Genomic DNA, 26,160 nt, shown 5'->3' on the forward strand with positions numbered 1-26,160 from the left:
GCAGCTATGAATGAACACAGTGCTAACCGCTGGTAGTGTGTATATTGTGAATTACGCCCACATATACACCACGCAACTCATTGACACGTAGCTTTATAATATTTTGATTCACAGCGCTTCCACCTGAAATGGGATACCATGACTTTTACTGCTCTTTTTAATTTAATTAAACAGAGTAGAAAGCGTTATATTGGTTGCTAGCTAGCAAGTCATCTCTGTAGCCTAACTTCCTAAAGTGTCCGTCGGCCAAACCATGAAGGTCCGCTCGTCTGTTTTTGCCTCCTTTATTTTAATATTCGAAGGGATTGGCATTGCCCTTTTCCTGCGGGGATTTTTCCCCGTACCTGTCAAGTCTTCTTTCTCATCCAAGAGCAAGCTGTCAGATCTGCCAGCCGAGCCGCTGACAGGTGAGTCCAGCCTCATCCACATCTGCTCACACTCCTCTCCTCGGCCTGTACTGTTGACATAAATCTGTTAAAACTCATAAGCTTTCTTCTAACCTCACAGGAAGCGCTCCTAATTCATCTCGCCTCCCGCAGCCCCTGTTTAAAAGGGTGGTTATTATGTTAGTGGATGCCCTCCGAGAGGACTTTGTGTTTGGACCCAATGGTCGTATGTATATGCCCTACACAAGGCACGTGGTGGAAAGAGGCTCATCACACAGCTTTGTGGCCAAGGCGAGACCACCTACAGTCACTATGCCCAGGATCAAGGTAGGATGCCACTAGCATGATGTTGAAATGAGAACTCGCCCATCAAATCTGTCCACTGTCTCTCATCATGGCGTGTGTCTGTTAGAATTCTGGATTAGTGTTTGCTGTAGTGAGTCAACCACTTGGATCCAAACTATCAGCATTTCTCAAATCCTTTCCAACTCCACACATAAATCTGCATCTCTGAAACTCTACATTAGCACTTTATTATGTAGTGAAAACTTGAAACGGATGATGCCAGGAATATTCTGTTGTTAATACCTAACCCTGTAATGTGGTATTCCTTTAAATACACACTAACTTCTCTGCTCTCTTTATGGTGCTGAAGGCGTGTAATATTTTCCATTACAGGCATGAAACCCAGGCTCAGTGTTAATGCTCAGTTTACTGTCCATTTTGTCCGCTTTGCAACTCAAATGCAGATTTAAACAACTAAATCTCATCTGTTTTGGTGTTTTATAGAAATCTGTTGATTCACACTAATGAGAAAATTGGACGTGTATTTTTTTTTAATGTGTTAAAAGAGTCATTAGTACATTTAGAAACATCCAAAATGAACAGACAGTTAAAAAAGTGTGAGAAATCAAGACAGGAAACATAACAAAACAGCATGGAGGAAGAATAAAATATAACACTTTAAAATGCTTGTGGAAAGTATAAGTCTTGTTTAAAAGAAAATAGCTAGACGATTGGAAGCGAGCAAAAACCATAAAAAACATAAATGTCTTCAAATCTTTCTGATAAATTCGGTGGATGGAGAGCATTTGATTGAGCAATATCACTGATTGTGAAACAATTGTTTGGCAATATATAAGAGCTCAGGTGAGAAAATCACTGCAATGATAGAGAAAAAAATTCAGATCTCCAGCATCCATGGAATAGTGCCAAGAAATTCTACAGTGTGTGACATCTAGCAATGATAGAAGTCCTTTTTAATGAAAGATAAGAACATTTAATATATGATAAGATACCTGATAATGGAATATATTTAAATCAAAAAGGTGCACCTGCACCTTTCCATTTAGTATTTTGTTTTTTCTTAAAAAAATATTTTATTGTAATTCGGTATATTTTCTGGTTCATGTTGTTATAGGAAACTATAAATAATAACCAAAATGCAATAATAAAAGTTATTATTTTTATTATTAGTAGTAGTAGTGGCAGTAGTATTCATTTTAAAGACTTTAAAGTGTTTAAATTCCTAAGGAAGCCAGGCTTTCATTTGTTTGTACACAGGATTCCGATTTGTTCCTAAAGTTTGAACAAATTCAGGTATGAAAATGTTGATAAATGATGGATTTGTGTGTGAAATGCTCGTACGCATGATTTACGCACAGATTTGTGCGTATTCACTTTTGGTATTCATATCCTTAAGAGAGTGAATGGACTTAAGTTAGGGAAATTCCATCAGCTTGAAAAAACAAAAAAACAACTTAGCGCTATGTTTTTAACTTCTGTCTTATTTGTCTTCACTCAGAAGAGATTCCTGGAGACAGCTAAGGATGGAACTTATGCGGGTTGACTACTAATGATTAAAAGTTAGATATATTTGTTTTATGTTAGCATAACAGTGAAATGAGATTTTGTGCTCATGAAAAATTTTGCCTAAAGTGAACATATAAATAAACAAAAAAGCTCCTAAAGATGACTCCTGAGGTACACCACCAGTGATTGGGGTGGAGATGAAGAAAAGCTCCAAATCTTCACCCAAAAGGATCTTAATCAGTGTTTTCGATATGGATGAACGTCTTGAGAAGGTTGATTCTGGTGCCAACCTGATTTAGGGCAGTTTAAAAGAGTTGTGTGATTGAGGTGTGCAAAGATCTGGTAATACAACGATATATACATTGTGCAATTGCAGATTCTTGATAATTTGATTGTAGACAAACGTGAAACTGATGAAGACCAGGACTGTAATTTTGACTTGTATTGAGAAGGATTTAAATCATTCAGTCCCTGATCAGAGGTGTTTAAGCTAGAAATGGCAGTGCTTCTGTGAGCCCAGAAAAGCTTGTAAAAAGAACCTGTGATGAACATTTTGAATTAAGCTCTAAGTTTTCAGCCCGTATCTGAAAATAGGGTTAGATGGCTGAAAGCGTGAAAACATGGTGTGTTGTCACATTTGGATGATGTGTCATGTTGCCGAGAGTATTTTGGGAGCGGAGCCAGGAGGGAGTTGGAGTCATGTCATGTGCACCTTTCATGACAGTCTGCTGTGCTGTAACACGTTAACATCGCAGGCAGACAGAGAGCACACCACCAATTAAAGCCTGCCTGGAGCCCTTGCTGATACTTTTTAGGGAATGTATCTGATATTGATATCATCAGCCAATAGCATTATATATACAGTTACAAAAGAGAGATGGAGTCATTGTTTATTAGTAAATCGCCCCTTCTCGTCTGTGATCGGTACTACATGTGCTGCAAACGGGAGCTGTGTCACGGACTAACCATTTCAAAATCTGCAATCGTATAAAAGGTGTTTATATTGGTGCAAAATGGACAACATAAAAACCTTTACCTGTATGTTTGTGATAGGCCGCAGTTGACAGTTTGATATTTCAGTCAGGCTCTGTTGTCAGTGGTGTTGAAGAGATTTTGCAAAGGGAATGATTTTCGGGGGAAAAGAGCAGCCCTCTTTTGTCCATGGGTGTCGGGTAGTGCTGAGCTTGGGGGAAGCCATCTAACGGAAATTGTCAGGTGAAGCAGAATATGTGTGCCTGAGTGTCAGAGGGCAAAACTAAAAGCAGAGCCTGTGCCTTAGAGGAAGCGCTCTGCGGTGGGAGGATCGAGGATGTGCTGACAGCATCGAGTTGTTTTAACGGACGGGGATTGCAATACAAACTCAGACCTGGAGAAACGTGCTGCTGAAGGTTCACGGTATGGACACAGTTCTCCTCTGTAGCGTCTGGCACGGGAGGCATGAGAGTGCTGACTCGGCAATCTTCAGGTTATTGAGGGTGACAGAGAGCATGTGTTGGTTAGGCAGTGAACAGGATGAGAGGTTGAGGCACAAAAAAGTAACTCTAGTGGGATACCAGCATGGAGAATGGAGGGTAGAGAAAGAGTTTTTTTGTTTTTTTTTAAGTCAACATTTACATGTTCTGTATTTATTAAACATAAAGTGAAATACTTCAATCCTTCTTTTGTTTTGACTTTGATGATTGTGGCTTATAGCTCATTAAAATCAGGAATTCATTATCTCAGATTATTTTAGTATTGTAATCAATTTAGTAATCAATGAATGATATATAATAAAGAAATGCCCAAGCAAGTTTGTTTATACACTCAACACTGGTTGGGCCTCCGTTAACACAAATTATTGCATAGGTGTGTTATGACGTGGAGGCTGAGGTGTTACTGAAGCACAGGTTGCTTTGATAAAAGTCTTCAGCTCGTCTGTATTTCGGGGTCGGGTGTTTCTCATCTCCTACTTTACAGTACTCCATGGATTCTCCGTGGGCTTCAGGTCAGATGAATTGGTTTGCCCGTCAAGCTCAGTAATAATCTATTCGGCAAACTGTTTGGTCAGATGCTAAGAAGAAATCAGACTGAAGCATGAAGTGCTCCACAATCTCCTGGTAGGTGACTGTGCTGACTTTGGACTTGATAAAACACAGTGGACTAACCACCACCAACACCAGCAGAGGACATGTCATCCCAAATCATCAAAGACTGCACAAGTTTCCACTGGACTTCAAAGATCATGGATTCTGCGCTCTTCTTTCCGACTTGAACACCTTGATTTCCAAATGAATGCAACATTTGCTTTTATCTGAAAGAGCACTTTGGACCACTGAACAGCACTCCGGTTTTTTTCTTCTTAGAAGAAGTCAAGTCAGAAGTGGCTTCTTAGCCTAGGTAAGATACTTCTGACGTTGTAGACTAGATGACTAAACTAATGAAGTCATGGAGTACTTTTCTGTTAATTGAGTGGTTTGACCCTAGGAATGTGGCAGTTGTAGCCCCTTTCCTGAAGACATCTGTGCATGTTGGCACTGAATGTCACCAGACTCAGTCCATTCATATAAAGTTCAAAATTTTGACTAGTTCTCTTAAGTACTTAAGAACTCAGTCCACAGTCTGTACGTTCTTGAGTACTTATGGCCGGTCCTTGACAATCCTTTCAAGGCTGTAGTCTGTGGAATATTGGCCCACTCCTCTTGTCTTTCTGAAGTTTAATTTACAGGATGTTGCACAGGCTGTTGTACATGCCCATTGAAAAGTGTCCCAAATGTGCTCAAAGGGGGTCATGTGCAGTGAGTAGGCAGGCCATATAAGGACTGGGATTCAACTTCAAAAGGGTTGTGTACAGATCTTTGTACTGTGGGGTTGAACATCATCCTGCTACAACTTTAAGTGATAGTACATGACCCCACCCTACCCCCCACCCCGGGGATTCATCTTTGAAGCGAACACTTCCCTAACATGATAGCTGCCGTCAAAGGTGATCACTGGTGAGGACCATGAGCATTCAGACTAGCAGTTTCTGAGAGTTTTGCAGGAAATTCTCTAATTGTGCAAAAAAGCTGTCCCGTTAGCTGGACCGCCACTTCCAGCTTCTGCTGGGGAAGAAGCTGGATGTGGCAGTCCTGGGCTGCTTTGGTTACATGGTTATGGTTGTGAAATAAACATTAAGCTGACAAATCTGCACATTTTCCTGCAATCAGCATCCCAACTGCACCCTCCGTCTAAACCAGCATCATCTGTGGCCCTGTGCCCTGTGATAACACTGCAAAATGTAGAGCGACCTTTATTATTACCGTCTGAAGACACAGCTGTGCAGCAACCACGCTATTAATTCAGCATCTTGATACACTACACCTGTCAGGTGGATAGATTTTCTTGGCAAAAGGGAAGTGCAGATGACTAAACTAATGAAGTCCTGGGTTTTTCTGTTAATTGAATGATTGATGTTGGTGTTTTGAATGCTTTTTACTCTATGTCTCTGTTGCCAATTACATCTGCTAAGTAAAAATATACTTAGAGGTAGAAGTGAATTAAACAGAAAAAAGTAAACTTTCTGTAAATGTGTGAGAGAAAGGAGAACAAACACCCCGAAAAAAAACAAGCCGGTTATGATGTTATGGAGCATGTCATTGGTGATGTGGAGGAAGGCTGACAGGATAGAGTGGAGCGAGATTGAGGTGGACTTGCAGGGAGACAGATGTTTCACCATAATCCCCGGATTTAGAGAAGGAAGCGGTAGCGATGGAAAGAAAAGACAGCTTAAAAAAACAGTCCCAGATTTGAACCTTTTAAAAAAAGATTTCTTGACAGGACCAGAGAGGGGGTGGAGCAGGCGGCTGTAGCAGGAGATCAATAAGAGTAAATTTTAAATTTAGATTTAGAAGCGCGTGTGTGAAGGGTTTACGTTGCAGCAGAGGTGTGTAGTATGGACACGGAGGAGACGGGAAAATTCAAGATGGCACGTCCTTCGGCTGCCCAGAAACATGCAAGTTTGATTTGTGGTTCATCTGCAGTCCTGCAGAAGGGCCACTTAATCACTTTTTAGAGAGCTTGGCTGTAACTCTAGATTCAAGGTAACTCACCTTGCATTTTGAGCTTAATGTAGTGGCTTCATTTTTCAACACACCTCTCCACAATTACATCCTGCATGATTGGCATCTACCTTTCAAACTGGGCTTTTTCATTGAGGAGCCGATAGAAAACTATAAAAACACGGCCTAGTGTAGTGGCATCTGCTGTCACCCTGCAGCCGGTGCGTCACACAAAAACAGGCATGTAGTCATCAGGGCCCAGAGGCACGCGTAGATTTGTTTGCTGGTCAGTTTAACCTTGAAGTGATTCAGAAGTTCTGCTGTCCAAACAAAAAGTGCTCTGTTGCATCGTCGAGGCTTGATGACACACCAGTAGGTGGCATTACAGACCAACTGCCTATTACTGCCCACTATCACTGCATTGCACCCAATTAACTGCTATGACACAGCCAACTAACCTAAATCATAATCTCTCCGTGTCACAGCTATTAATTTACACACGACTACCTCCACAGTTTCTAATAATATAACAGTATATCTCCATGGAGATATATTGCATGGTTGACTTCAAGTCTGGTGCACAGTGAGGCTTTATAGTCTTCTTTCTTTTGTGTGTTGTGTTTTATTTGTGGGAAACAAACTGTTATTACGAAGGAAAACCCCCCATGGGGGTCATTTTTACAAAATTTGATGATCCCCAGTTTAGTTACTCATTCTTACCATGGCAAGCAGAGAAAATTAGTTTCCCTCCCCAGTCCTGCATTCACATGTGGCCGGTAGAACCCCACGCTCCCACTGGCACAGCAGTCAGTGGACATTACTGAGATGCCGGACTTGGACAGTGAATTCAGTTAATCATAGCAGCTGTGGGTGTTTCAAAGGCTGGTATCTCCCGGGATAGTAAGAACACAGCAAGGCATGATAGTTTTTGCTTTTGTTTTAAAACTCCATATGTATTATCTGGTCATAAGGCCTGAGAAATTCTGGATATTTTCAGGTTAATGGTAGAAAGTGTTCCTTTCACGAGTCAAGAGAAAGTAAGCACTGAGGATTAAACTGAAAAATCTTCTTCCAGGCTCGAGGACTCAGAATCGCAGCCCCCTTCCGTCTGCATTTTGGCACCTTGACAAGTTTTCATCACTATGCCAGAGAGTGTCTCTATACCCCACTGATATTGTATTTGACATTTACGCAGTAGCATCGCAAGCCTAGACACATACTGTGGGACAGTAATTAGTACGTTGATGAATCACTGATTCATTCGGGCAGCTTCTCGATGCCGTTTTGGCATCAAGAAGGATTTTAAGATGTAGCCTAATTAAGCTGAACTTTTCTGCACAGCTTTCAAACGGATCTTTCTTGTGCAATCGTCTAGATGCTTTTGTGTCCCTTCATTTGTTCTTGCAAACAGTGTTATCATTTTTGCCCTTTTTTATGTCCAAGGCACTGTTTTCATTAGTCAGGCTGTCTCTATTAATAGACTTGGGACCTTCCTGAGAGCGAACAAACTGAAAGAGACGCCTGCTTTTGAAGCAGAAAGCATCCATCTCTCCCCGAAACAAGCACCTGCGCTGGCAGAGGCAAAACAATCGCAAGGAAGGAAGTTGTGAATAATTGAGCTCAGGAACAGAGCTCAGAGGATGGGTTTCGGAATTGTTACACCTGTGAATAAACAGAAACAACTGAGAGGCTTCTGCTGTTAGTGGGTTACTTTGTACCAGAGTTTGTGTATTAGTTTGTCATTTTTAAATAGGGAGACACAAATATTTTAAGAAGAATATTATTTCTCTTAAAAAACACATAAAAGATATTGGTATGCATTAGTGGCTGTTATTTACAAGGATGTGCAAAAGGCGTAAACCACTGTGACTTCTTTGTATTTTGCTTCCAAGGCTCCAGAATTCCTTGTAATCTTTTAAAGGTTGCATTGAGTAGTAGTTCTTGTCTTTTTTAAGGTCTTTCAAAGTTTTGATGGTTTTCTTGGGGGGACTGTGGCTGCTGTTCACTCATTTTTAGTCAAGTCCCTATCCCTGACAATTTTCAGAAGAATCTTTTGTTTGTAAAGCTGCTCAACGACATGACTATCAAATGCTGTTTAAGTAATATGAAAAACTCCAGCAAAGACCCGACACAGAAACTGAGAGATTCATCTGGCCCTTCACTTGATCTGTCACCTGTGCATTGAAGCCTCATCAGAAATGGTCTCAGTGGAAGGTTGTCGGTCAAGAAGTCATTCGTAAGGAAGGGAAATTACTTAAGAACTGGTGTGAAAATTGGTGGCAATGGGACTGATGGAGTGATGAACCCAGTTGTGAAAATTTTGTTTCAAAATTGTCATTATAATCTAAAACAGTACAGCATCTATAGAACACAGTGGAGGCTCTGTCATGGTTTGGAGCTGCCTTTTAACCAGTAGTGCTGGGGATGTTGGTGAATTTCGCTTATTTTAATTCTGAATTATTAATGCAGGAAAGTCTGGTCAGATTTTGATCCACCATGCAATACCATCTGGAAAGTGTCCGATTGGCAACAGCTTAATTTTTCATCATGACAAAATCCCAGCTCACTGTCAGTGTGTATCCAAGTATACCTGGATAGAAAAACACACAGTCAAGGATTGGCCTCCCCAGCCAAGATCCAAAGAAGAGCTTTCAATGTCCCTCGAGAAGCCTGGAGAACTATTCCTGAAGACTACTTTTAGCCAGAAAGCTCAGTAAGAGAGTTTAGACTTTGTTGAAGAATAAAGGTGGGCATAACCAAATATGGATTTTCAGCCTGGTTAGTATTTCTCAGATTTTGTTTTTGCCTTATATACTGTGTGTCCATGTATGTTTGCAAATCTTTCAATAGAAACATTGCACTACTGCAATATTAAGAAATAAGGGGGTTTTCAAGACTTTTGCACAGTTGTTTCGAATGCAATTTTGCACTGAATGAATGTTAAAGAATAATGAAATAGGTTTTAAACCAGGAGTGTTGTGGTTATTAATGAAGATGAACAAAATAAAATATAGAATATGCTAACAGAAAAAAAAATCATGAAATACCAAATTATTAGTCTAAACCTCAGCATTGGCATAGAAATTCACATTTGGCGTTAGTATTCAAAACGTGATTGAAAATAAAGAAAAGCTTGAATCTTGTGACATTGATGCATGATACTTCATTTCTACCCCCATTTTTTGAAGTGTGACATCTTTGGTTTTTTTTCCTGTGTAGAAGCCATAGAATTGCGATAGAGAAGTGGCACCTATACGGTGATATAGCATAAATTGCTGAAAATGTCTTGTAAGCAAAAAAAACCCCCTAAAAACACTGAACAAAATACCCAGATGTGGACTCATCTGATCAGGGTTGATCAGATGAATACATAAACACAATAAGGGACGATATAGATGAATAGATGACAGGGAATTTTCTGGCCCTGGACCCCTTGACAGCTCCGTCTTGCTTTTCTCATATAACAAATCCTGGTCACTACTCATTTTAGTCTGGATTTTTGAGTGTCCCCGAGGATCCAGAGCAGTGCTCCAGGCAGCACATGGAGGGGGGGTGTTAAATAACAATGTCTCCTGCCATCATCTACAATCTCTTGTCTACTTCGCTGCATAAAGACAAGGCCTTTGTACTTTCCCCCTCGACGATGCACCAAGCTTTTTCCTGGCTTCCAAAATAGGCTGTGTTATAGTTGTCAGTCAAATGGAGGCCGATGTTGTTTTATTTCAGATTCCATGATGAAATCGGTAGAAACTATACTTCATAAATATCATGTGTCTACCTGATTCAGCTTTCACTTTCCATTTGTGGTAGCAAGATTGGTTTGGTGATGTGGGAATTGGTTTAATTTCTAATGTTAGATCAGTGTAGTAGCCATTTAAATTTGACTGTTTGTTTTTTTTTACCTTTAATAATAAAATAAATTAATGAATGTATACATTTTTTAACCAATCCCTGTACTGCAGCACAAATCCTAATTAGTGGGGTTAATATGATGAAACTGTAAGGTTGTATAACACCATTAAAAGACAATTATTGTTCAAAGGACAATGACAAAAACATATTCCTCCCCAGGCTCTTACCACTGGCAGTATCCCAGGCTTCATTGATGTGGTAATGAACCTAAATTCTCCTGCACTGTTGGAAGACAACCTCATTTGGCAAGCCAAAACTGCAGGGAAGAGGATAGTATTCTACGGGGATGACACCTGGGTGCGCCTTTTCCCAAAACACTTCATGGAATATGATGGCACAACTTCCTTTTTCGTGTCTGACTACACTGAGGTATGTGTGAGTTGAGCCGTTGGGGTTTGCTTGTAAAAGTCATGTAATGTAATTTTCTGCTAATATGAAAAAAAAAAAAAAAGAATGAGAGCACCTGGTTGCTGATGTGGTACATGAATTTTAGAAATGATACATAAAAATGATCCAAGTCATACAAGGGATAAAGGCAGCTGATCAGCCAGCATCACATCAAAACTGCTCATCTAATAGCTCCATATGCCTTAGCGGCAATTTTCTGTGGGACTGTTTGCAATCTGTTCTTGTTTATAGTAGGATTTTGGTGGTTCTGAGCTCATTACCTGATAGGAGGGATGTTTACTTATCAAGGGTACCACAGGTTTGGGTAAATTTCCTCTTAGCTCAGATTTAATGAGGATAGTCTTGGTATGGAGATGAATTTTGAATAAAACAAGCCTAAATTAAATATGACAAATCTTGTATCTAAAGACGTGCGTCACCTTCTTTCCAGGTTGACAACAATGTAACCCGTCACTTGGACAGCACCTTAAAGAGAGATGACTGGGACATTTTAATCCTCCACTACCTAGGCCTGGACCACATTGGTCATATGAGTGGACCGTATAGCTCACTCATCCAACCCAAACTGATGGAGATGGACGACATCCTGAAGAAGATCCATAGTGCTCTCATTTCAAAGGTAATTAATTTTCTTAACTTCTACTCTTATGTGCATCATTTGCATTCTGTGTTATAGAAGAATTCCTTTTTGTTTCTGTTGGGTTAGAATGTAAGCTTTCTTTTATGAGACCTCATTATTTTTATCCCAAGGCCCCTAATTGTAGCTAACTAGCAATATTTACCAACTAGTCTCAACCCGAGTCTTTAGAGAGATGCATGGATTCCAAATGAAACAAAGGTAGTCAGGAACTGACAACATCTTTAGAATTCAGGAGAATACCTCCAAGACTTTGTCATAGTCAACATTCTCCACCTTGGGAAGAGCACCGGATGACAAAGCTGATGTCAAATTGATCTCACATCTGCCGTTGCTAGCTGCTGTTTTGCCGATGGTATACCTCTTGACTGCTGGGTTGCAGACACGTTCGTGTCAGTTTTTACTACCATCACTACAGAACCTCAGAGATTATACAGAGGGAGATATGTCAACAGGGCTCTAGAGTGCAACCAATTTAGTCACACATGCAACCTAATTTCTCAACGATACGACTATAAAAACAATCCTAGGTCTCAGCTGTTCGAGTAAAAAAAAAGAAAAGAAAAAAAGCCTCTGCAACTCTGAAAGTCTCCGTGTGGTTAGCAACAGATGCACATTATGCATATCATGGTCTAAACCAATCAGAGATGGTCAAGTGCGGGACCTCTCTGATTCGTCCGACAGAAGTAGATGCAGCTGTGGGTAATGAGAAAGGACTGAAAAGAACGATTGATAACTTTTTCGTTAGGTTAATGCTTGATCTGCCCGAAATTCATAGCCAGTGCTGTGACACTAAGCCATCAGGTTACGTCTAACACTGGTTCGGAGACGACATCACATAACGAGCCACATACGATCGACTCCGAGCTAGAGCCCACTGAAAGTTAAAAGGGGAACGTGTATTTAAAGCGAGTGGCTTGACCAGTTTCCCTGGCTAAGATACAGTAAAGCTGACAGAATGATGCACTGCTTTTACTGCCGTGAGTGTGGAAAGACCGTTGTGTTTGTGACTGGTGCTAATATGTTTCGAATGGAAACGCCGAACAAGCACAGTGTATCCAGAAAACACATTATATGCTGCGATAAATGCACTGCCCAAGTGTCCCCTGTCCTCTAATTTTAAAAAAAAGTGAACATGTAAAACTGTGGTGTTAAGCAATGTGGTTAAAAAATTTGTGTGCACTTAAGAAAAAAAGTCAGGTACACCAGTGCAACCATGGCAAAAAGTTAGTCGAGAGCCCTGGTCAGCAGTTTGAAAAGATAAGACTTTAAAATTATTGGGTTTTGACTTCGTTCCTTTCCTATATTAGCGCTGATATTGCACTGTTGTCTGAGTGGTGACGCCTGTTGCTCGGGAAAATACTGCAGCTGCTACTAGAGTCTTAAGGGTGAACATAAATAAAAGCAGCTGTGTGATGACGATACCTGTGCCCAACTTGATGGGCATACTGCATCCCAGCTGCATAGTTCCTCTTTATTTGAAACCTGTGGAACCCTTTCAGCCTACTTTAGGCCATACATGACCCATAGACATGTAAAATCTCAGAAATTGGTTTGCCAAGCAAATAAAATGTGAGTCTTGTTGCTTTCTTCCAAAAACAACCAAAACATAACAAAAATAATGGTCTCTGCAACACTCAAAAACATCTAAAAAAACATGGGTAAAGTATTTAATTATTAATTTAGCAGCACTAAAGTACTTCAGCTCTGTTGTTGCCTGTTAACTATCCCTGACAAGCCTTCAGTTGCCACAGATGGACTCAAGGTAAATAATAAGGAGGGAGTCTACAAAAGATGTTTACACAAATCCAATAGACCTTATTGAATACTTGAGGTAGTTTTTTGTGGCCTGAAAAGCCCAGTTGAAAGGTAGGCCTGAACCACTTCCAAGAAACTTATACGACTGTGTATAATGTATGAGGGGGAGCTCATTTTGGCAAACCCTCGAAAAGATCCAACTCTGCATTTTCTGCAACCTTACATGTATGTGCTTTGCATTTTACCTCCTTTCAGTCTTTTGTTTTGGGTCCAGGGTTTCATTGTTGGGTTCTGAGCAACATGGAACATTAAGCTTCAGAAGAGGCTGTTATTTTTCTTAGGAAGAGATGAGGGATGGAGTATTGGACTGTCAGTGCTGTTGCTGCTCATTGTTAATATAATTTGAGCCATTTTAAAGAGAGGTGAATGTAGGACAGACTTCTATTTTTTATTTTGCTCTCCATATTTTGTTTTAGTGCTTTGCCTTCAGATTTTTGTGTGAAGCTAATGGGACTGATGTGCTTCGTAAGACTGAACTGAAATTAGCTATTGCTTGTCAGCATCTGTTTGTCTCTAATAAATTTATAGAATAACTCTTTTTTTTTTTTTTTATGGTTGTTTAAATCTAGTTAGTGTCATAATAAAGTAAAGACAGGAAAATATGCAAATATGAAGTAATGACTGGTTAATATATTAATATGATGCTATCAGTGATTCTTTTTTTAACACTATCAGTTTTTAGGTAGGCATTTAATTACACAGAGAATTTGCACCGTTTCCAGCATTTATTATGTTATCTGTTGCAGGAACCACCAGAGATTTAATAAACTGTTAAGCTTTTGTTATCTTTAATTTTGCCTTTGATCAGTGTGCAGGTCTTGTGCCTTTGTTCTCCCCCCCCTCCTTTCACATGGTCTGGCAGCTGTGCATGCATATTGTCTTTGCACCGTGTGTGTGTTGCTAATGGGCATTTTCTTGCTGTCATTCAGCTATGGAGCTTGTATTTAGATTGTCAAGTCATGTCTACATGAGACTACAACCTCCCTCTTCTTTCCCTTTGCTTTGGTATATTTGAAATGACAGAGAGAACAGAAGCCAAGTGCACGTAACCCTTTAAGATTTCCTTCCTTTGGATAAGTTGATTCAACATTTCACCAGATCCCAAAGTTTTGAATTCTGTCTTGTTAAAAACTGTCTGTCTGGGCTCATGGCGATATCTCTGTGCTGTGGGCAGCCTCACATGTGCTCCCAGTGAGCTCTTTGAATGAAACCTGTTTGAAAGTCTTGCTTCAGTCACATTAGTGGAAGCTGTGCCTGTTCTTTTTTCTTTTAGCAGCACTATGACCTAAATATAGACACAGTCCAGTGGGGTCCAGCAGGATATCTTAGAAGCTCCTACCAAACAACGTTTCCTCAATCAGCACATGCTTCTAATATATCCGGGTGTTTATGATACTGAGGTATCAGGATGTCTCACTGCACACGCAAGTTGTGTGTTATTTGCTGCCGCCGCTCCTTGATGCTCTTAAAGGGACGGTGGTTCGAGATGGAGGTAGCCTCAGAGGCTACCTCAAAATGAAGCGAGAGGCTTATTTAACCGAGCGCAAATTAGGGACAGAGAAATTCTTTACCTGCAGCACGGACTAACGCAACACTCTCCATTAAAACATGATTGGAAAGCAGGACCTCCTGGTCATAAAGACCTCAGTAAGACCTTTGTGTTAATGGAGAGCTCATGGCCTCAATCTTCTCTTCTATATATTTCAATTTTTACAGGTTGGTTTCTACTTTTGCTGTTTAAAGTATAAAACTTTTTAAATATGACCTGCAGAATGAGCAAGTGATCTAAGGCCTGTCAGGGAGACAAGTGAAAAAAACATTTATACCTGGAAATAGTTTCATGTGTCTGTTTCAGTTATCTTTATTAAGTTCAAACGCTTGAATATTGTTGTTTTAATGAGCTATATCGCTCCAGTCTTTCCTTCATCTGAAATGTACAGTTAACTGCTGGGGTTTCTTTTTTCTGTTCTTATGGTTGGACTAAAAACAAAATGCTTTTTATGGCTCTTTGTATGAGCAGTTAGGTCATGACGTTTTTGGACAGCCAGACAATGTTGTTGTACACCACAACAGTGGATTTGAAATTGGATGTGAAGCGTAAAGTGGATATAACACAGTCGATCAAGACGTGATTGATTTTTTTTTTTAAGGGGTTTAACAAAAAAAAATGTATAAACTGTTAAGGATTTAGAATTTATTACTTATATGCAGTTTCACTTTTTTTAAAACCTTCAAAGTAACCGGACAGTTGACAGACAGCAGTTTCATGACCAGATGAGACATAATACCTCATTAGGCGTAACCGAGATCTTTGCTTCCTGTGTTTGACCTCCATAGCCCGGTCAGAAACACTCTTGAGGAGGTAGTTGTATCATTGTTAGAGTCTAGTCAAGAGAAACAAGATGCAATCCACTGGTTACACCCAAGAACAAGACGGATTTATGAGAAAACATCTGAAAGAGTCTGCACAGTTCTGGAGAAAAACAAGAGTTTACCAGAACTACGGGAAGAGAAAATTATGGAGAAGCAAATAAACAGCTCATGCATCATCATTTAAACATATATGTAGGAATGGGCATGTATGGCTGCCATAACGTGGAATCAAAGTACAATTTCTTTTTCTTCTATGAGTTATTTAGTTGACCTTTCCACCCTCCTAACAGCTAAAATACCCCTGGGCTGAGAATCACTGATTTACCAGATCAAAAAACATGATTTCAGAGTAAAGTGAAGCTTTTGTTTTTCCTCCTGGCTTACTCATGGAGAACACGAGCAAGTGTCTGATTCAGGACAGTGTATTGGCCCAAAAAAGGTTTGTTATGAAGTGTGAAAAAACGTCTCCCAGAAGAGGTCGGCACCGTGCTTTCATCCAGGAGAAAACTCTGACTTATCTTAAACAGAAAAGAGGCTCACTCAGCGTGTGGCGAGGTGGTTTTTAGTTTCTTTTCTTTACCCCCATCGTCCCTTGTGTCCAGTGCCATCCTATTACAAGCATCCAAGAGGTAAAATCTGGGGCAGAGGATAGTCTTTTGCTGCTGCTGTGCTGAGTAACTAATATAATTGTTCAGCAAAGCGCAAAGGCACAGTTCAGCGCAGGCTTTCCACCTGCAGCCTCGGCTCAGACCATTCTTCATGTTTTTATGTAACAGTCTGAGAGTATCCGAAAGTTCTCTCGTTCAATAGCTCCATCTACAAAAACAGCAGCATTTTCTGCTCCTCTGCTCGGATACTCGTGTTATCCAACTCGTCTTGGCAGGGTTTATCCCAGCTACCTCATTAATGATTACTTTGTCTGTCTTTCAGGTTGTCTTGCTTAATGGATTACAATTTTCACTCTTAAATAATAAATGATGGCCTTTGATATTGTTTGTGGGTATGATACAACATTAGAACTGAAGTGTCTTTTGGTAATATGTGGTAGGATCTGGCTTTTGTTTTGTTAACATCTACAGTCATGCCTTTAAACCAGCCCCTCTGCTATGACTCATAAGGCTTTCCCTGTTGAATTCATTGTCAATGGAAGACTCTTGTGAGTCTAGTTGAAAGGGAATTACTTAAGGAAGAAACCAAGCTTGATCACAGTCTGTCATCCTCGACTTACGATTCGCCCTCTGTGTGTTTTTGTTTTCTGTGTGTGTTTTTTTTTTTTTTTGAAGATGGTATGAAACAGCCTCAGTGTTTGTTACGGCTTTCTGTTTTTACAAGTAATTATTTAATACCTTCCTTTTATGTTGCTGTCGAATTTCGCCATCGTAATAAAATGAAAAGATATCTGAAGAAGTAATCCATTAGCCCAGCAGCCATCATTTTAACGAATTGTTGTTTTCCAAACTTGATGTATCGTTTTTATTTTGTTAGCTGACACAAGACACATTTAGCTCCAGGCTTGAATAAATCCCATCTCAGAGCTTTAAAGTTTGCCTTCCATCTACAGTGCAGTGCCATTAACCTTCAGGTTTGCTTCTCTCAGGAAGTCGAGGGATCCTTGCCTTACCTGCTGGTGTTGTGTGGAGACCACGGCATGTCGGAGACCGGCAGCCACGGAGGCTCTTCGGAGCCGGAAGTCAGTACACCTTTGGTTCTCATAAGTCCAGCCTTCAAAAGAAAAGGTAACTGTTCTACTGTTTAATGCTTAATTTTAATGTTTCCTTATTTTCTGTCATATGCACTCGCTTTTTAGTTCCATCTTAATAGTACCAGTTTGGACGTCATTTTACTGCTTTATTTTGGTTCATATTGACATTCTGCTGCTGCACATCCATGATCCAAATCTCCTGTTCCACCACATCCCAGCAGTGTATTGTTGGATTTTAGATGTGGTGACTGTGGGATGAACTCATTGTCATAGTCAAAATGATGGATGCTGCACTTTCATAGTTTGAGATGATTTGAAGTTTGAGACATGGCACATTATCTGGTCAGCAACAATAGTCAGGGAGGCTGTGATGTTTAAATGATGCTCAATTGGCACAAAGGGACCCAAAGTGTGCCAAGAAAATATCCTCCATACCATTACACCAGCAGCAGCATTGAAACAAGGCAGGAGGGATCCATGCTTTCATGTTGTTTGCTCTGGCGTCTGAATGTCGCAGCAGAGATTGAAGAAAAGCTGCCTGTTCAGAATCTCAATCTTCTGCTCCTCAGGTTTGATGGTCCTGTGCAAATTGTAGCCTCAGTTTCCTGTTCTCAGCTGACAGATGTGGTCTTCTACTGCTTCTGCATTTGGAAGGCAAGGCTTAACATGTTCAGAGATGCTCTTCTGCATACCTTGGTCGTAACTAGTGGGTGTTTGAGTTGCTGTTCTCTTCCTATCAGCTTGAAGCAGCCTGGCCATTCACCTCAGACCTCTGGCTTCAACTAAGCATTTTTACCCCGAGAACTGCTGCTCACTGGACATTTTCTCTTTGTATTTTTTGTACCTGCTCTATAAACCCTAGAGATAGCTGTGTAGCAAAAACCCTGCAGATCAGCAGTTCCTGACCAGTTTCAAACCAGCCCGTCTGGCACCAACACAACGCTACATTCAGAGTTACTTAAAACACCTGTGACTGTGTGTGGATGTTCATATGAAATATGGCTCAGGACATGTTCAAGTAATCCACGTGAGCCAAATACTTCAGACTGTATTAAATGCTCAGTTTACATGTTTTTTTTGTTCTGTAAAACACCTTGTAGTGGGTATATTCTGGCCACGGAAGCTCAGGCCTTCTCTTTACAAATCAGCCAATCATAAGAAAGTTGGCTTAAAGGGAGGGTAACAGGCGCTTGAATGACTTATTCCACACCATTTATGCATTCTGATTACTCAGTACTTCATATCTTTGACTGCAGAGAATTGGAATAAGAATCCAAATGAGCTGTGAACAACCCAAACATGTTCATGAAATTAACAACAGGCTCTCCAGAGTGAGCTGGTTTAAAACTTCAACAGTAGCAGCAGCCAGGAATCTGAGGTTTTGACATTAGCAGGGTAATGCACAGAGTAGAGATGGACCGATCCGATATTACGTATCGGTATCGGTCCGATACTGACCTAAATGACTGGATCGGATATCGGAGAAAAATAAAAAATGTAATCCGATCCATTAAATATCACGAAAGCACCTCACAAAACTTGCAACACGCCGTAACTCACCTCAGAACGTTAGCATGTCGGAGCAGTATGCATCACGTGATAGAGCGGCTGTGGCATGCGGGACCTGTGGTGGTCTGGATAGCATTTGGAGCTTCGCTAGCAACCCGGCATTTCATCTCCGACAAAGTTATCCCCGAGAGAAGTAAAGCAAGTGTGTAAGTCCATCTCTGAATGTTTGTAAAGCATTCCTGCGTTAAGCTTAACGAGCGACTGCCTCTCGCTCTCCGGCTGCTACTTCAATCTGAAACTGTTTAATGATCAGCTGATCGGCTTTTCTGTCGCGAGTCCGTCTTTGTTTTTGGCCCACTTTGCACCAGAAAGAGGAAACCAGCGGCTGAACAACAGCAGCACATTTAAGCTTGATAAGCTGTTGTTAGAATTTATTTAATATTACTTTCTACTCGAGGATCTTTTTCTACGTAGCTGACGCTGGTAACTGTGCAGGGGCGGATCTAGCAAAGTTTAGCCAGGGGGGCCGATAGGGCATTAACTGGGAAAAGGGGGCACAAAGACATACTTTTCTTTCTTATTCTCATTTAAAATGTCTAGCTTTTAATAAATAATTATCTGACACACAAAGTTTTAATTTGATGTAAAATGAATAGAAGTCAATTACTGTATATAGTGACTATTAAGTCTAATATATATACCCTAGTAAGCTATAGTACTTTTTCCTTTGGGAAGGTACCATCTGTGCAGTCTGCAATTTTGTTGAAGAAAGATGTTGAATCTATTTAATATTTCTTGAAAAATAATTGATTTCTGTGCATTTTTTTTCACACTGCATCAAATTAAGGTTGATTACGTCGATTAAGCATCATGAGGTGGCGCGTGAGGGGTGGTTCCCTATTTTTTATTTATTTATTTTTGTTGTTGCTGGGAGTTGGAACCCTATTAGTTAGGTTGCTTAATATTTACGCTAAGTACTCTTTAAAATACCAGAATTAGTATTTTAGTATTTAGTATTTATTTATTTATTGTCATTGTCAAGAACAATGAAATTGCGTTTGGGGCTTCCATACAACCCAAAAAAAAGAAGAAAATAATAAATACCCCTTAAAACCCAAGTGTACATATTTAACCCAGTGTGACTCCAATGCAATAAGACAATCCTTAGCAATAATGTTCGTAGAAATTCAGACAAAGACCTGAGAAACATGACAAAATACAACAATGCAACCCATTCAATATTATTGTACTGTGAGATATGATATCAGATATGATAGTTATCTATTTAAGAAAGAGGGGGGGGGGGGCAGGAGGGGGAAGAGAATAAAGATATGATGCACCAATGCAGACCAGTTCATTGCTATTAAGAAGTTGGATATGGTTATTGTCCGTGAGAGGGGGGCAGAGAGTTCAGGAGCCTCACAGCCTGTGGATACAGGCTGTTGGCCAGTCTGGATGTTCTGGCCTGTATAGACCTGTACCTTCTCCCTGAGGGCAGCAGATGGAAAAGGTGGCGCGCAGGGTGATGTTGGTCCCGCAGGATACTGTGCACCCTCCTCAGACAGCGAGTGGGGAAGATATTACTGATCTCTGGCAGACTTGTTCCAATAATTCTGCCAGCTTCTTTCACCACCCGCTGGAGTGCTTGCTGATCGGCCTTGGTGCAGCTGGGGAACCACACTAGAAATAGGGAGGATGGTGTAGGTCTAAGTTTATTAGATTGATCAGTATTGCTGAACTATGAAATATTTTTTTTGTATACAGGTATAACAGAATAGCTTTAGTGTAGTTGTTGTTTTAAACTTGAGTATGAACTTGCAGACTTGCAAAATGCAGCAAGATATTTTAAAAAACAGTTTTGTTGATTAAAAAACACTATATCGGATTCATATCGGTATCGGCAGATATCCAAATTTATGATATCGGTATCGGTATCGTGCCATCTCTAGCACAGAGTAAATGATGTCAATTTTGGGAAGTTGCAGGATGTTACGAGAAGATTAAATGTGATCAAATCTGCTCGTGTCCAAGAATGGAAAATATGGATCTGGAAGTGATCAGAACAGGTCACGTTTAAAGGATGCAAGTGGCAGCAGACTTGCCATTAACTTGAAGAGCTTGTGTGATTTTTGTAATGTGTCTGCCAGCTGCTACAGCCTTTCTTGAGTTCTCACACATAACGTTTCATTAGTGTGAGGAACAGTGTCATTGCACACAGAGGCTTATGAGCAGAGCTTTCTTTTGCAGCAATGAATGTGTTTAAGTGTGAAAGTACGGTCGTGATAATTGCTTCTTTCTCAGCCAAGTCTATTTTTGAAACTGTCTTGGCACTTACTTTTTTTAATTTTATTTTTTTATATGTGAACCATTCACCTTAATTAATCATTAACAGTTAAGTGGAGTTGCTACAGCGTGTGTGGTTTTGTTTGTACTTTATGTCTCCCGCTGGGCTCACAGTTTGACTGACTCTTTTCTTAACCACCAGAGGTTTTTGGTTTAAATATTAAACATGCAACAACCACAGAAAGTTGATGAAGTACGTTTCAAATTATGTGTTTTCTTCAATGAAATAAACTCTTCTTTTGAATGAATTCATTCATTCAAGTTCATTCATAAACCGGTGATCTCTATGCCAAACACGGAGTGGAAAATATTGTACCTTAAAGTTTTTCTAACGAACATAAAACAAAATCCAAACAGGTCTGAAACATTGAATATGTAAGTTTAAATGAGCACGATCAAAAAATATCACGAGGTCTTTTGCCGCCAGTGTTTGTAGAGTGTTTGTGTCCTGTTGAGACAATTCGATTAACGGTAGTTAAAATAAGCAGAAGCCTTCAGGGCCGAACAATGAAGGCAGTGTGGAAGTGGTGTGATGCCACCCATCAGAAGTTTGGATTTCAGTTTTGGTGAGTGACATTTTAGTATTTTATTCAAGTAGCCGTTTACCTGGAACCTATCAGCAGATACGTGTGTCTGTGTGTTTCACCCGTATAGTTCATGGATGCCCCTCACTAACCAATAATGTTAGGTTTAGTTGATAACTGAGCAGTCCTTCTCTGGATGGATGGATTTCTAGCAATCATGAAATATCCCTATAGTTCCTTGATGTAGGGACATTTTTATGTTATTATCTATTTATTTGAATCACTGAACTACATTGAGGACACTGACGTCTATTTAAAGTTCTGTACCTTGATTTTTTTCTTTCTGTAGGCACAGACTTGTTACTCATTACCACTTTAGATGTAAATATATTGATGCAAGTGTGTTCTATTTTAATGCATCAGTTAGTGCAATCAGTGGCCTTCATTAGCAGAACTTTATTTTGAACGTTGTGAGAATGATAGGTCATTAGCAGAGAGCTCATCTGTCTGTTGTTTTCATTAGAACGTGCTGCGGACGATCAGACTTCAGCACCACCTCACTACCTGAGCTTCACTTTTTAATCTGAATGCATCATTGAGAAAATAAAACCCTCTTACTGCAGATTGACAACACATTTAATTGATGTTACTTGGGGCAAAGCTGCGTTAATAAGACACTGTTGGTATCAGAAATCTTCTGGTTATTGTTTAGCTCTGTAATCGTCCTTTTTTTTGCTTAGAAAATGTATTTTGATAATTTGTATTTATCTTGGATTTGGACACAGAAAGAATGTTTTATTAAATTCTCCTGACAGTGGAAAGTTTGTGTTTGCTCAAATGAAATCTAGGTGGATTTGTGACTTTATAGGAAACTGGTCTGACAACTTAAAAAAAAAAAAGTGTGCTGTGGAAACTTGGAGTCTGCATTGCAGATGGAGTGCATTATGAGAGGAGTTTCAGCAAAGGAGCCATCTTTTATCCAAGGAAATTTGATAGGACACTTTGAGTTTTTTGTTGTTGTTGTAATAACACATAATTAATAATGTATTAATTCAGCAGATTATTGTCATACATTTTGGTCCATAGGTTTGTGGACAATGAGACCTCTTTTGTAATGTTGTAGCACCATGTACCATCATAGTGGATTTTAAAAACAATCAAGTTGTGATTGATGGTCGGCCTCCATCTTTAATTCAAGGAGTTTAACAACAGTTTTAAATGAAATTTGTAGCAATTACAAACTTTTCATTCAACGTCCCCATTTTCAGATGCTCAAATGTGATTGGACAAACTAGCATCCTTTTAAATATAGGGACTGTATTTAATACTTTAATGGAAATCAATGACTCTTTGTCTCTGGAACCTATAAACCAAATGCTGTGTTTCCTCCCTTGAGATGCTCTGGTAGGCTTTTACTACAGCTGCTTTTTTGTCGATCTGCGCCTTCAGTTTTGTTTCCTTTGGCCTCCTTCGTGCTCTGTAGGCCTCCTATTGAGAGCCTCAGGCAACAACTACCAAATCAAAGTTCAACACTTGGAATTAACTCCAGGTCTTTTCTCTGCTTAATCTGGGATGAAATAACGAGTGAACAGGCCTCTCCTGGCAATTAATTTGATGTCTTTTCCAATTACTTTAAAATGAAAAGGGCATCCTTTGTATACAAATGGCCGTAATTCAAGAAGCTGACTGAAATCAACACTTGTTTCTAAAAGAGGTCAAATGAAATAGAATTCAATGGGGAAATTACCATTGACTCTTTTGTTTTGTGACTTCAATAATTATTTTACTAATGATGTTAAGGTCTCAGTCACTAGTTTCAAATTTTAATGAATACAATATGATGTTCATCTTGTAAATTATGGTCCCATTAGGCTGCAGCCACACAGGGAGCAATTGGATTTTCGCCCATCGCTGTGAAGCCGGCATTACAGACTCTGGCTGCCTAAACCTTTAATATATTTACTACCAGGTTATATATCAGTCAGCAATACCCTGTGCTCTTATTGGTAGTTGCTTCAATCACTCCCCTCAAAGTAGACTCAGATTTATCTTGGGATCCACCCACTTGGTGTCGGGTTTTTTAACCTCATAGTCACTGAGTGTTGACTTTTTACCTCGGCACTGTGAATTGCTTCCAGCACGAACGCAGCTTTAGAGTCATAAAGGGGCACAAAGCAGGATATTGTTTATTGCAGACCTACTTTGTGTCTGACCCTGTGAAAGTGCAGTGTCCATCATTTTCTTATTCAGATTTAATCCACCTCTTGCTCCTCACATCCTGTTTCAAAAAGTTAGGATGGTGTTATAGCGTTCTTCATCTTTTATATACATCCTTTGAGCTGGATTTTAAAAAATAAATACGCAACCTTTGTGGTCATAAATGAAAAAACATGGTCGACACACATTTGTTTTGGTTTGATGTGCTAGTGCTCAAGCTGTGACCTCCAGAAGTTCTGAATGATCCCTCACTGTACCATTTCAAAAATGTATGACTGGTTATGGCTGTATTTTACATTAGCAAGGCAGATATTGGATTGCACATTGAATTTCCACTAGCTGCAGTTTTCTCAATTATGAATCAGCGTTCAGCCGCTGTAACCTTTAACTGTGTTATGACACATCTATTCTGTGGGAACGTTCTGTGTAAGTCAGAAATTACAGTGCAAACCAAGCAGGTACTGTTCTAAAGAAGTTTCATTGGACGTAACTGTATAGGCTTTTACTTACTGCTTGTCAGAGAACAAAAAACAACATTGTAAAATTCTAATGTGTGGTTTTAAGACACAGTTAATGTGGGATTAACATTTGATAAGATGAATTAATTTTTTCCAGCGGGTTTGAAAAGTACTCTCCTTTGAGAAGAAGACTATTATTTTTTTGGACATTTTTTTGGGACATTTATCGCTAACTAGCAGATTTAAACAAGGCCGATGTCCTTGATAGCTTTGTGGCATTATCCCAAATAGCTATGAGCTTAATACAGCAAAACCCGTGTCTTGTTGCAAATCCATCTCCTTTTAATATGAAATGGATAATTCCCAGGCTTATTTCATTGTGTCCAATTACAAAATTAGATCATAGCTGTGGGGTTTGTCTCATGCTTCAGTATGTGGCTCTCCCATTTCCCCACACATGTGATTTGCTTTGTTCATTTTTGAATATATCACACACCAGTTTAGTTCATCATTGTAACCTGAAAACTTCAATGACAATCTGGGAAAATACTCCCACTCTCTGTTTGTATACTTGAAAGCTCAGGATAGGAAGCCAAGTATCAACTTAAGTGTCTGACAAGCTTCAAGAAATGACAACCACAAATCGTATAATAATGATATTTTTTCTTTCAATTTGTTCATTTTCTGGTTTCTGATTTAGGCTTCTGTTTATAGTGATCCACAAACAGTCAAAGTAAAAGTTGTCCGTTTTGACACATTTGGGCTTTTACTTTGAAGACAAACCTTCTTCCGTTTGTGTTATCCACTTATCTCCTAGTTGGCAAGTATTTGCAGACACAAATCTAAAACCTCAGATAGCTGTTACCACCGGCTAGTAACCAAAGTTATTGTTTTGGTTGGTACAATTTTGGTGCATGTAATTGCCAGCTTGACCTCTTTCAATCAGAAATTAATAGCAGACAGTTATACCACAATTTTATTGCATTCTTTACGCCCTAAGTCCCTTTAAAAAAAGCAGCTGACTGCAAGTGGTTGCAGACTGGTCCCCATCTTCAAATCATTTGGACGCGAGATCGCACAACTAATGTTTCCCTTGGACAGCTGTAGCATAGCCAGATAGATTGTAGATTCAGGTTGATAGATAGATAGAGCAAAAAAATCACTGTGGGTAACAAATATTTTCAAAACAAAATCAAAATTGTTTGGGCCAAAAACATGCCAGTTATTATTTCACCATCAGCCATTGCACCAGCTGTGTCTTTTTTACTCTTTGCCCTTTTGCCCTGTCTTCTCAGCGGGAATGGAGAAACCAGGAGTGGTGGAGCAGGTTGACCTAACCCCAACCCTGGCCTTAGGCCTTGGCCTGCCCATATCTCAGAACAGCGTTGGCCGCGTGATCCAGAGTGTCTTGGAGGAAACCTCACTGCGAGACCAGCTGCGCTTCCTGCATCTCAATGGCCACCAGCTCAGCTGCTTGCTCAAAGACAGCATATCCGACTATGAGAAAGGTTGGTTGCAGATTCACTGTGTTCCTCCTCTGGACTCGTTAAAAGCCAAGACCTTGTTTGACAGGTACTCTCATCATTATGCTGTATTGTTTCCTGGCTGGTGATGGTGTCAGTAGCTACTTTTTTTTTTTCATTGCACACAGCAGCGTAAGTATGCCAAATAATTTAAGGCATAGTTATTCCAAAATTAAGATATGGAACTTTTTCTTCACCTCATGTCAGTTAGAACTCTGTTGAAGCTGGAACATCCATGAATTCCCATCATTCCCTATTCCTCAGCCTTCTCCTAAACTATTAAAGTTAAGGGAGGCATACTTTAAATTTAAAAAAAAAAGTCCAGCTAATGTCGTAATTCCACAAAGTGAAAGTCATTTATAATGTCGCCTGCTACTTGCATCGAACCTATTCATTGCTTAAAGCTGCACGTTTAAATATTCCCATGTTAACAGTGAGTAAGGATAATGTGAAAAGGGATGTTTCTAGTGACGGACTAATGGAGACCTATACTGTCTTTATACATAATCACAGATTAAGAAC

At 39.8% G+C, this 26,160-nt stretch overlaps 1 protein-coding gene across 1 annotated transcript in view; it reads left to right on the forward strand.

Annotated features, from left to right (window-relative positions):
* pigg (phosphatidylinositol glycan anchor biosynthesis class G (EMM blood group)) overlaps positions 1–26,160 on the forward strand; it is a 93,522-nt gene continuing 67,362 nt past the window's right edge. The window contains exons 1-6 of the mRNA XM_085419619.1: positions 1–407; positions 508–713; positions 10,286–10,495; positions 10,965–11,153; positions 16,960–17,098; positions 25,411–25,623. Coding sequence (XP_085275745.1) covers positions 254–407; positions 508–713; positions 10,286–10,495; positions 10,965–11,153; positions 16,960–17,098; positions 25,411–25,623 — 1,111 coding nt within the window. The 5' untranslated portion in view covers positions 1–253. The remainder of the gene's footprint in view (positions 408–507; positions 714–10,285; positions 10,496–10,964; positions 11,154–16,959; positions 17,099–25,410; positions 25,624–26,160) is intronic.

This window comes from Rhamphochromis longiceps, linkage group LG2, assembly GCF_057381845.1.
Source record: "Rhamphochromis longiceps isolate RC_006_pf linkage group LG2, R_longiceps_female_GT1.1, whole genome shotgun sequence".
Classification (NCBI taxonomy): domain Eukaryota; kingdom Metazoa; phylum Chordata; class Actinopteri; order Cichliformes; family Cichlidae; genus Rhamphochromis; species Rhamphochromis longiceps.